At 36.7% G+C, this 12971-nt stretch overlaps 1 protein-coding gene across 2 annotated transcripts; it reads right to left on the bottom strand.

The window, feature by feature from the left end:
- Positions 1 to 7545: 7545 nt before the first annotated feature.
- Positions 7546 to 10075, bottom strand: LOC137708490 (F-box/kelch-repeat protein At5g15710-like). Of its 2 annotated transcripts, none has more exons than XM_068447580.1 (2): positions 9911 to 10075; positions 7546 to 9631 (listed from the first exon to the last, which is right to left on the bottom strand). In XM_068447580.1, the coding sequence occupies exons 1-2, from the start codon at positions 10015 to 10017 to the stop codon at positions 8254 to 8256; spliced, it is 1485 nt and encodes a 494-aa protein (XP_068303681.1). In that variant the 5' UTR covers positions 10018 to 10075; the 3' UTR covers positions 7546 to 8253. The 2 variants fall into 2 exon arrangements, with proteins under 2 accessions (XP_068303681.1, XP_068303680.1); XM_068447579.1 differs by having other exon boundaries at positions 7546 to 9659; positions 9911 to 10005.
- Positions 10076 to 12971: the final 2896 nt, after the last annotated feature.

Below are 12971 nucleotides of genomic sequence, written 5' to 3'. Positions count from 1 at the left end.
TGATGTAGTTACATCAGAGAACAAGTCTAATTACAGATTATTAGCAGAGATGCTAGCTGTATGAAGGCACACATAAAGCAGTACACGCCACAATTCTATACAGACTAGATAGCTATGGGGGCCTGATCACTGTATAATTAAACTGGTTTCGAGATTGAAGCAATCTCAATGCTGTGGCTCATGATTGTTTATGGGCGGTTTGCAGCGCCAATCTCTTCCCTTATAATCTTTATTCATCAGGTTTAATATTTCTCTTGTTGCCTTAAGAAGCCTTCTTGTTTCCTCTGTCAACTTATGATCATCAGTTTCATCATACTTAGTTGTCTCTTCCAATGGATAAGTACTGTCCTTACCTGCAATCAGATAACAAAAAATATAAACATGAGCCTTGTATTATTCACCTTCTTCCTCAATATATCAACCCTTAAAGCAGTACGGTAAGTTTCACTTGCATCCAAATAAACACATATATTGCAATCTTCTTAAGCATCAAAGCAAGAAATTCCCTCCAATATGCATATATCTTTAATTTGGAATACTAATTAATACATACAATGATACAAACAAACTAGCTAGCTATACATGATATATCTATCATACGCATATTTTTACTACAGCACGCATCTGATAACAAGAAGACGGCGATGGTACATAAACTGATCTAAAATTGAACTTGGGTTTTCAATGATTTTCTGAATTATTATAAGGAGTAGTAGTACTATTATAACTTTTCTCATAATCAATCCAAGCTTAAAATTTTACAGTTGGATCCCTTTCCTACGAAGTCACAATTTCTATCAGAACTACGGTTGTACCTGAATTCGTTGATGTAGTAGAACTATGGGTATCTCCATTTGGCCCAACTGCACTTGCAGGCTCTAACTTCCTAAACACTTTGTGTGCCACCATTTTAGTTCCTCCAAGCCCTATCATCCTTGACCCAGCTATTGAAATTCCATGATCGAGTATTTTCCGCACATACACTTACATGGTTAGCTTACAAATGAATAATTGGTAATGGCACATGAAACAAGAGAAGTGCTTTGCAACCCTAAAGTGTGCAAATATTACGAGAATGTCATTTTGCGCACTTCACCATAAGAGTGCAAGAAGCTCTCTAAAGAGTGCACATATATAGTATTGCCCTACGTACAAGGATCATGAAATAACAAGTACCTGTTGATCAGATGGTCCATTTCCGGTCACTGAAATCTCTTTTTTACCTACAAAACATAAGTATACTTAAGAACCTCTCAAATACAAATCTACGAGAAATCCCTAATCAAATTAATGGACTAATAGGAGAATATTAACCTATCTACCTTGATGAGGATGTGTGGTAAACTCGCCTAGGGCATGCATAACAAAAAGAAGCCCAACTACGAAGCTTGCAAGCTGTTGCATATCTTTGCGATTTCTTCCTTAATTAGTCGTTGATTAACAACAAAAGAAGGGAAACTAATTTGGAGAGACTAATGTGGGTATTATAGAGACCCGCGAGTCAAAGCTAGGGCTTCAGTACGTACCTCGCCAGCATAAAATATTAGTTCTCATGCGCACAGACAGGAACTTGGGAAGAACGCAAGCCTAAATAATCTAATGTATAAAATATTGGAAGGAAAACAGCGTTTTCGGTTTTCAAAACTTTGAATGTGGTTTGACCGTCAGTCTCAGTCTCACGAGTAATTTAGTTGGAACCTGCAGAGGCTAGCAGGTTATTAAACGTATGATGATACATATTAAATAATTAATGAAAGTAGGTAATATGAAATATGAAGCATGAAATAGGGTTTCTAATGTTTAAGCGTGTCTCTCCTGCCATGCACGCTCGAATCTAGATGAGTCACGTACTAACATTAACCCATACAGGCTACAGGTGTAGTGTAGTACATACTGATCATTAAGTTCAGGACCACTCTGAGAGATGTCTCAACTAAGTATCCAAACACACAATTACCAAGTTTCTTTGTAAGTTTTAAGGTTAAGGCACGCTTACCTTTTACCAAGTTGTTCACGAGGATAATGCAAAGGAGACTAAATTTGTAGGTAAAATTTACAAACTAAATAATTTGTCACAAATAGGAATGAGCACGTTTGTCAACATTTAACTGATAACTCAATCATTAACTTCTAAGTCATTTAGTTTACAAAATTTTACCTATAAATTTTGTCTCCCTAACATTACCCTTTATGAAGAGAATCCCATGAATTGACTTATATAAAGGGAGAAAAGACCACAAGAGTTACTTAGCAGTATTTTGAAGGCACAAACTTTATTCCACAGCACTATTTGTTATAGTTTCCTATGCTTGATAAAAAAAAATAATAATAAATAAAAAAAATATTCCTAGGTGGGCAAAATTGTGAGCCTAGCTAGCTAAACCCGTAAGTTTGAAAAAGACTGAGTACTACTCAATCTCAAGGCCGTGGCTGAAGATTGTGTACTGGCGGCTTGCGGCGGCCCATTTGATGGTGGTAATCTTTACGCATCAGGTTTACTATCTCTCTTGTCGCCTTAAGAAGGCTTCTTCCTTCATTATCTGTCAACTTATGATCGTCTTTTTCATCATAATTTTTAGTCATTTGAGCTTCGGTTGTTGGGTGCTTTGTCTTGAAATCTTGGGAGTGATTTGGTTTAAGATCTCTGGGAATTTTCAAACTACCGGCAGAAGTACTTTTCAATGTTGTTAGCTCCAGTATCTTCATATCATCCTGGTTCATGTGTAAACATATAACCAAGTTAGAATCAAATTAAAGTCAAAAGTTAAGCTATTGGAATAGGCTAGTTACAGGTTTGAAACCCTCCAATGTTAAAAATTAAAAAAAGCCAAAATTTGAAAGTAATTATGAAAGGTTGTGTGTGTGTGTGTGTGTGAGAGAGAGAGAGAGAGAGAGAGAGAGAGACCTGTTGGTTCAATTTGTTTTGACGTTTTCCACGGAAATTGCTTGAAGCTTTAGGATTATCCTTACCTGCAATTAGAGAACAAGTATACAACATAAATCATGTATTATTTGCCACCTCATCTCAAAATTGGTTCCACAACCATTACAAAACAATATGTTAATCTCATAATTTTCCATCCATTACTCACATGCATTGCAAGGAGGCTTAAGCATCAAATTAAGCAAAGAAAATCCCCTCCAACACATATATATCTTCTTTGAATACTAATACATATATACAATCACACTAGCTAGCTAGCTAAATATAGCTACTACGTGACATAACTATCACACATATGTTTTCACTAGAGCATCTGACAACACGAGCCGGGAAGACAGATGATCTCAGAACGATCGAAATAATTTTCTCAATTGTGTTTGGGAGGATGGCGTGCAGGCCCGTGATAATCAGCACCAAAAGCTACAAAATCATGATCAGAGACTTTGGAGTACTTCTTAGAACTAGCAGTACTAGTATTACTTTTATCACGATCTCCAAGTTTACATTTTACATTTAGATCTTCCCTTCCTTCAAAGTTACAATTTCCATCAGAAGTACTACGGTTTGCACCTGGATTCTTGGAAGTGGTACTAGCCTCTTCATTCTGCTGCCCATCCGGTCTTACTGGCTCTAATTTCCTTAACACTCTCTGTGCCACCATTTTCCTTCCTCCAAGCCCTATCATCCTTGACCCAGCTATTGAAATTCCATCAACATTTGGTTCCTGCATATTTTATGTGGATTAGCTTATAAATCATAAGTTTAAGTCATATTCCCCAGAAAGCTTCTTGCACTTCTGAAACACAGTTCAAATAACACCATGTATTATAGTGATGCTATTGAAGGAGTGCAAGAAGCTCTCAAAGTATGCTTTACCTTTTGATCAGGCAATACTGCACGTTTCCCAGTCATTGAAATATCTTCCTTACCTACAAATTAAACAAGAGTGTTAGAAGAGAAAAATACTCCAAATTTTTTTATGAGAAATCCACAGCCGAATATATTGAAGAGAAAAAGCTATACATATCTAGTATATATCTACCTTGATGAGCATGTGCAGTGCTAAACTGGCCTAGGGCATGCATACCAAAAAGAAGCCCTACTACCAAGCTTGTAAGCTGTAGCATCATTGTGTTTATAGTTTCGTCTTAGCCTTAACTTTCTAGCAAAAGGGTAGTGATCTTAGATTGACAACAAGAAGAGAGGAAACTTGGAGAGACTGATGTGTGTTTTATAGAGAAAGTTCAAACCCAAGTACAAGCTAGGGTTTAGGCATGTACTTCACCTCTATAAAATATAATTCTCAAGGGTACAGACATGACTTGGAAGAACTCGAAACTAATTAATCTAATCTATAAAGTATTCGAAACCCTCATGTGCAACCAAAAAAAATATTCGAGAAAACGGTGAAAGGAAACAACGTTTTCAATTTCCAAAACTTTAAATGTGGTTTCACAAGTTAATATTATACATAATCGGTAGTGGTTAACAGGCCATAAAACATACGATGGTTCATATAAAATGAAATTAATATGTAATAGGGTTTTTATCTTTTTTAGTTCATGTTTATACCGCCATGCATGCAACGAAGTAATTAACTTTAGGTAGGCTTAAAAAATGAGTCACTAACAACCCCTTGTAGTATATGCTGATATGATCAGGGTTGAGAAAAACCTATAGACAGTACTCATCCAAGTTAAATTGTAAATTGCAATAGCTTATTTGATGAAGGTCAAAATATCAGACATTATATTCAGCACTAGAAAAATTAAATGTAAACTAATTGAAATTATACTAGCTTGAGTAATGCTATTCATACCATATTTTGTACCAGATTTTCATATCACCTTAGGTAACATTTGATGTGGACAGCCACATCATTTGCATTAATCAAATTTTTAAATTTAGTTCATTATTTAATAAACTAGTAATTAAGAAAAACTAGTTAATTAAATGATGATTGTAGTATACGAGTAGTCTTTTTTATTCATCTTCTTGGGTTTTGCAAAATTTTCAAAAGATGTGGATGTCCACATCAGATGTCACCTAAGGTGGTATAGAAATATAGTACAAAAACATGGTATGAATAACATTACTCTACTAGCTTTATTTGGCATTTTGCAAGGTAAGCATGTTGGTATTAGTGTAATCTTGATGGAAATCTTACTTTTGTAAGCTTAATTATATAAAACCAAGTTGAAAAGTTAAAAAAAAGGATCAAGTTAATTAAATAGTCATCAGATACCAGCTGTTATTTTTCATTTAATTAATTACTAAACCAACCAACAGTAAAAATATGATTAGATAATTATAATCGGGTCAATATATCGTATAGCTGCACGGATCAGGTCAGTCAGAGATTCGGTCCTCACCTTTCAATGTAAATTACAAACAAGTAGAAGCATGAGATTTTTAAACAAAGCTATCAAGACTTCTGCCAAAAGTTAATTTCTTTGTCTTTCTACAGTGGATAATATTCATTTTGTTCAGAACACATCACATGCTTCAGCGTGATCAGTTCAACTGAATCACTTCTTCCTCATCATTTGCTTAAAATTATATTTTGAAATTGACGAAATTAGATGTAAATCACACAACAGAAATAAATAAGAATGAAAAAACAAATAGTGTTAAGAGTTAAGAGGAAGGAGGTGGTGGAAGGCAAGCTGGCATAGTTCCCGAAGAGCCTGCAGAAACATTGACAAGTGATTTCGCATAGAATTGCTCAAAACACTTCCCCTTAAACAAATTAGGGTTTCTACTTCCTATATGTGGTGTGTTGCAATTTTAGAACACGAGGGCGTGACCTCCAACTCTACGATAGTGCTTTCATCTTGACAACAGTGCATTGCATACTGTGTGCTTTCCAAGTAAGTTGGTTTGAGACATATTGGCCGGCATACCCACACAACAAATATTGCTTTATTAACACCACCTTCTCAAACTATAACTCTCGTAGAAAGTATTGGCTTACTTGAAAATCAAAATCTCAAATGGAACCATATTTAGAACTTACATCCTTTTTAGTTAATTAAATGTTCGTATTGATAAAATGTTCATAACATTTTGACATGTTATCGGCACATTATCAACATTGTCTATAAAATTTATCGTGTAACAAAGACTTTTAACAAAAACAAACATCTTGCTCAGAAAATATCATGCAAGTTTCTTGGCTTGCTTTGAATGCATTCTGCATTGATAACTAATAAAACGTACTTGGAGCATCCCAGAAGTTTACAGGGAAAAAAATTCTGCAGCTAACTAATGGAAATGGACACATTGGCATGGAGAAAGTCGGCTCCTGTTACCAATATTGTCCGTCTCCAGAGTTGTTTAGGAAGATATTTTGATAGAGTTATCCGGATAGTGGCAGTCTATACCACAGAAAATTGCTGAGGAGCACAAACCAGAATGAACCTTTATGCTGGTTCCGAGTTACCACTTAAAAGTTATAGACATAAATCAATACAAAATTGGATCAGAGACATGCATCTCTTCTCATCCACGTCTTAATTTCTGTACCAGGTTAAGCTTTTGAGATTTAGGAAGTTGTATATGTCTTACCACAGTTACCATCAAAGCATGGGATTGATCAACACTAAAATCAGAAGCTGATTAATTGGTCTCAAAAAGGACACAGCACATGCATGCTGGTGTGCATATATCTATATATGTGGGCTAGCTAGGATTGGAGGACCTATTTTTTGACACATATTTTATGGGGTTCACATTGTAACTTTTTTCATTGATCCGAACTGTTTATATTTCAATTCATCATTAATAGATTATCTTTGCAAAATGTTAGACAGATCCAAAACTATTAAGATATTCATTTATAGTGAAAAAAAAATTAACGAATACGGTTTTGCTAAAAAAAAAAAGAAAAAAAAAAAACTAAAATAACTATCATTTGATTCGACGATCATATGGTTTCGAATTTGGATGATTCTTGGTGGATTTCATCTTTGAGAGAAGATCTAAAACATAGATGGTTGGATCATTGAAATCCATATATATACACACACGCACGGGGTAGAACTTGATGTAACTTTCACAATAATGTGATTATACCTTTTTTTTTTTTTTGAGAATTATACATGTTAAATTGTGAGCATTTAATGTCATGATAATGTGATTAAAAATGTTAGAATGTGAGCATCCAATCTGAAATCAATTAGAGGCACATAAACTTCTAACACTTTATGCAAAACTTTCATCTATAATATGAGATGCTATCAAAATATTTAAGCACTTTAAAGAAGTATTCAAATTTTATTGTGCGACGAGGGAGAGCATTTGACCTAATTTATAGATACAAGCTTTAATACGATGTTACTCAAAAACACTTGACAATGCGTGTTGAAGTTTATGCAAGACTATCTTCGGTGTGGGATACCATCAACAAGAAACATGATCAATTTACAATATGCGAACTTGTAAAGGGATCCATTTGAGAACCCAAGAACAAAAATTACTTTTTATATTAATACAAGATCAAAGACTCCCTTTAGATTGTAAACTTAACTTTCATCATTTGCTATTTAATTGTTTCTGGAAGCAAAGGCCGATAATGCAGAGGTGAGAGATGGAGAGGTCCATGTTGATGGGGGAGGAACCAAAACCCAATGGGCTTTAACCATTTGAAAGCCAGAGGTCAATTTTACTAGGTCGGTTTTTACTACCACTTGCATTCATTACATAACCAAAAGGTTCAGGTCACAACTCCAAAATTGTGAAATGAAGAAAATTATCATCATTTTTGCCTGGGAAATGGAACTGCTTAGACAATACAGACCTATATCACCAACCAAAACACAGATAAGGAATTTAACTGAAACGAGCAACTGAGCAAGGCACGGTAACACTTCAAAATATACGGGTTGGTTTGTTAATAGTTCCAAATGTTTACAAGAATTGGAAAAGTTGCCTTCTTACAGTTTTTACCCCGATCGACCATGTTCTTTCTCTACCAAGCCCAGCCTTTGTCTCAAAACTAAAGCCTTGCTCAATCACTCGACAATAGACATCACAAAGCCCTTGTATTAGGGTAATATCGCAAGAGCAGCCGATAATATCTCATTTACAAAACTGGTTTTTCTGGGATGCACTCACATTGCCAATCCAAGAGGCCGTTCAACTCGAAAGATTAGCCAACAAGTCCAGTGTCAAATAACTTGAATCCATCGAGCATCAATTTTTTTTAAGTAGCATAAGAATGGATCAAGAGAACAACGCCAACTGGAGATGGTATCCGCTAATAATTCTCTGACTAGTAATTCCAAAAACTGGAGAGCAAAATTTTCTGCTTAGTATACAGAAGCATCAAATCTTGGCTCATAGAAACAAACCTGGCTGTTGTATGACTGCAGAGCGCAGCCTGCGATCCATGACCACACCTTCTTATCAACGTCGTAAAGAAGACCCTTCCCTTGGTTCCAAGATGTGAAGCAGATCAAGTTATCCTGTCCAGAGCACTCGAACCTCTCGGCTGATAACCTTAACAGAGATCGGAAATACTTCGGAGGCATCCTGCTAATCTCTACCCACACAAATTTAGCATGATCCAGTTCCCAAATTCTCATACTCTGAAGAGTACTATAAAGACCAATCCTTCCAACTAGAAACAGGCGCTTCTGGGTGCCAGCGACCAAATAACCATCCAATAGAGACCGCGGGAACTTAGCTGGAATGTGTTCCCAGTACCCTGTGTCCAGTCGATACATCATCAGGCCAAGTGGAGAAAGGGTTTCCAAATATAATCTGGAGTCACAATATGCCATCTTTGAGGAGCAAAGATTAACTGCAGGCATTATCTGGTGAATTGACCACGTATTGAGCTTCGAATCATATACTTCAGTGGGCAGTGATTTGTCACCATAAATATCACTAGTAGCTATAACTTTAAACGACCGGTCCTTCCTATCAACAACCATTATCAGCTGCCTTTGCTGATTATAATGCATACTTGGCAATGTCCTCCAAGTTTGTGTAAGAGGGTTACAAACCAAGGCTCTAAAATTTAAGCCATCGAGCCCGGAAAAGCAAACTAAACCAGCAGAAGAACCAACCAACCAGAATGCCCACTGTGGCAAAAATGCGAACGGAATCCTATACCATGTTTTTAATGGCAAGCTGAAGACTGAACATTGTGGGGTCTGAGAGTTCTTCCAAAATGTGAGAAGACAAGGCCCATGAGACTGTACTTGTGAGTGAAACTTAAGAAAGCTTCTATCTTGTAGAATTGTATTCCACCGTTTACATACACAGCGGAGCCTAAATATCATAAACGGTGGAATTCTAGCTAATATCTCATTCAACAAATCCTCGGGCAACATTGCCCATATATTATCCTCCATTTGAACATCAGGATGAACTGGTTTCCCAAATGTAGAAGCCGTTTCTTCATCTAGTCCTCGCGGCTTTGTCTTAACCACCTTTTGCCTCGAAGGGCTTGTATTCCTTGATCTTACACAACCCAACGGACTCGTGTTCCTCGATCCACCACCTCTAAGCGGCGACACTTGCTTTGGGCACCTATCATCTTCACTTGAAACCCCATTTCCCATAGATTTCGAACTAGTTACAGCAGACCTAGATTCAGAAGATTCCTCAGAACCATCCATAGTGATAAAACCCCAACTAACCAAAATTTTACTCCGGCGTTTCAAGCCTAGCACGCAATTCCTTACTCCTAAATCTTAACCCATGCTTCCTACCCCAAAAGACCAAAAATTTCAATGTCAATTAACTTTCATCACCAAACAACAAAACCCAGAATTCAAAAAGTATAGCCTTTAACAATCACAGCATTAGACCAGCATTATAATTGAGATTAAACAAAAAAGCCCTAATCTTTACTCAGATCCAAAATTCATAATCTTGCAGATTGTAAGATGAGTCAAGCGAAAGATGGAAACTTTTTGAGCAAAGATCAACTACCAGAACAAAATTCAAGCTTTTCACCTTGTGATTTGAGATGGGTGTCCTCCAGGATTCAGAAATCTTCCATAGCTTCTGCTTGGTGAAGGAAACAGCTTCTTGAAGGAGCACAGTTGAGTAAATTCAGGCATAGAAATTAGGGGAAAGGCCCTGGGTGTCCTAATTTCAAGGCCATTTCTTTTTACATTTGTGTTTGATTTACTTTGTCACTATTTGACAAAATGGACAAAGAAGAATCCATATAAATATTTCCGCATGATGTTGATGCCCATTGCCATTAGAGGGTGCCACGTTAGAGAAGAAGAAGTATATTTTTCTGCTTTAGTTGATAACATTGTTAGGCCGGTACCTATCAGACAAAATGGACGGCAATGATTGGTGGGTGGGTGTGATTGTGTACATAGCAGATAAGTAGTAAAACTTTGCCCTAAAAAATAAATTTACCTCTTTGGTCTTGGGCCATTAGATTATTGGGGTCCACTAAATTGCGGTACTTTTGTTACCATGGGCTCCACTCATGTTTCTGGTGGTTGTTGAAGATTTAGTCTACAAAATGCACCAAACGGATTCATTGTTGTTCACTACATGTTGTACACTGTAAGTAAGCAGTGTGTGTCTTCTAATATGAAGTAGCTGAGAGGATATTGGGGATATTGTAAAACTGTAGTTTTTGTATATAAATTAAAATTGGGTATATTGTAAGATCTCAAGAATTGCTACAACTTAGGATGAAAATCTTGCAGAATAGTCGCGAATTGTGAGTAGCTGTTAGCTTGTCGATAGCAAATTGGTTGACCAATCACTCATATTCTGCAAGAGCCTTTTTGGATGCTAATATAGGATCCCATTTTATGAAAAATCAAATGCAAAGAGGAAAACTTTACTGCAAGTCTTCCATATAATATTATGTAAAAATGCTGCATTTTCTTCAGTCTAACTCTTTGTTGTTACCAATAGTTTTATGACCTTTGAGAATAATAGAAAGCAATCCAACTTCATCTTCAGCTATAATTCATCAAGTTCCGCAGACGGATTTGTTGTAGAGAATAAACGAGTGCCTTTTTGGACACTACTGTAGGATGCCTGATTTACTTGGGGTGTGGTGCAAGTGTAGCTGGGAAAAGAGTATTTGATCTAATATTGACAACACTCTAACGTCTCAAAGCGTTTTCTCCAACTCAAGATAAATCTTGCATTATAGTCACAGATTGTGAGTAGTTTGTCAATTGACCCATCATTTACATTCTCTAGTTTATTGCGATAATTTCAAAATATCTCAATATACCCTTTTGCACGAGAGCAGCTTACATGTAACGGATTCACTGTCACTTGACGTTTCAATTTAACAATACATTGTCATGTGAAGAAAAACTTACACTTGACAATGTATTATTGAATACAAGACACCATGTGACAGTAAATCCGTTTCATGTAAGTCCTCCTCTTTTTGCACAGATCCCTGTGATCAACGGCCAGATTTTATTTACTAGTCACCAAGAATTTTGTTATATGTGATCCAAGCTTCCCCACTCTCTAAATATCGATATACCAGGCCCGCAAACCCTAGCAAAACAGACTTTCTCTCACTTTGTTAATCTTCTTCTATTTGTTTCCAAGCCTTTTTTCTGACTCAGTTATTTATAATTATTTAATTAAGTAGGTACAAGTTGACTTGCAATATATACATAAAAGTTGATCAGCAAGAGCTCCCAAGGGACATGGTATTCCATCAATTTCTCCCAAGGCTGCCGGCAAAGTCGCTAGTGCGATTTAGGTGCGTATGCAAGCTTTGGTCCTCTCTTATCCGTAGCCCTTCCTTTGTCACTGCTCACATGAACTTCCATTGCCACAACCACAAGAAAGATACTGTCAAAACTCCTCTTCACATTACAAAGAAGTAACCACTGGCTCTTCTTCTGCTCAGGAATAAATCAGAAACGACATCCAACACCTGTTGCCCTACTTACGTACTCTCCGTACATATCTTACTCCGAATTTGCGGTACAATCGTAGAGTATCAACGGTTTGGTCTGTGCATTAAGTGATGAACATGTTTTTGTATTTAACCCTAGCACGAGAGAGTTTGCAGTGCTTTTTGATGCAGAAATCGACCACAAATTTCTCGCTGGGATCATGTCATTGTGGATTCAGTCCTTTTACGAAAGAGTAAGGTTCTCCGACTAGTAGGTAGTAGATTGTTCCAATAGTGGCAGGCTGAAAATGTTATTGGGTCACGGAGGCAGTTAAAATTAATCTTGCTCACCTTCCTTTCGACCGGAGGCATACATTGGATATACAATAAGGAAAATATTTTAGTGGTTTTCGACTTTGGGAACGAGAAATTTAGGGCGATCCCACTGCCTGATCGATGTTTTGACTCTCACTTAATCCATAAAGGCATAGCTGTGGTGGAAGGATGTTTGGTCGTCTTGGTCAGAAGCGCGTTAAAAAGAAAATCGAATTGTTGTTACGGATTCTGAAGGACTACGAAAGACATGATCATGAGTGGGTCGAAGAGACTATCTTACTGAAATATACAAAGTCCCATTATTATTACTGTGAAAGTGATTTTCATGTTTATCCTGTATGTACAATCCACACAGGCCGAGATAGCGATCGTGTTACATCCATATTGCAGATATTGTAGGGAATTCAAGCATGCAGCCACCCGAATTGCATCTGTTATACAGGAAGAACAAACGTTACAAAAACGTGGATTTAGTTTTCCTGAATGTATATGTACAAGCTCTACAGATGAAGGAAGAATATGAAACACAACATATAGTTTTGTGACGTTTGAGAAAAGCAGAACACAGAATATGCATGCAATCTTTTCGTTTTTGCTTTGCTCCTTTTTCTGGTGGTCTGCAAAGTTCAAATGCAATGCGACTTTAACTGCATCTCTTATTTTGACAAGTAGATCTCAAATATATATTAAAAATGAAAAAAATGGGGGACTCCAACTCGTTCAAGCAACTTGTGGTTGAGAATTTCACTGCTTATAATTAAGACATAAAACTCAGTACCCAAATAAATACTCAATGTGTATGGTCGACCTGAAATTAAGTAAGCGTACTGCCGAAAA

Source organism: Pyrus communis, chromosome 11 (assembly GCF_963583255.1).
Source record: "Pyrus communis chromosome 11, drPyrComm1.1, whole genome shotgun sequence".
NCBI lineage: Eukaryota > Viridiplantae > Streptophyta > Magnoliopsida > Rosales > Rosaceae > Pyrus > Pyrus communis.
Note: the sequence above shows the minus strand (reverse complement) of the source record. Positions and strands in the feature narration are given on the sequence as shown.

What these genes read in the sequence shown, in the direction of transcription:
- LOC137708490 (XM_068447580.1), bottom strand. Translation starts at nt 10,017, where the DNA reads ATGCCTGAATTTACTCAACTGTGCTCCTTCAAGAAGCTGTTTCCTTCA. An exon ending in CACCCATCTCAAATCACAAG is followed by an intron (nt 9,632 to 9,910) that starts GTGAAAAGCTTG and finishes TTTAGGAGTAAG; the next exon opens with GAATTGCGTGCTAGGCTTGA.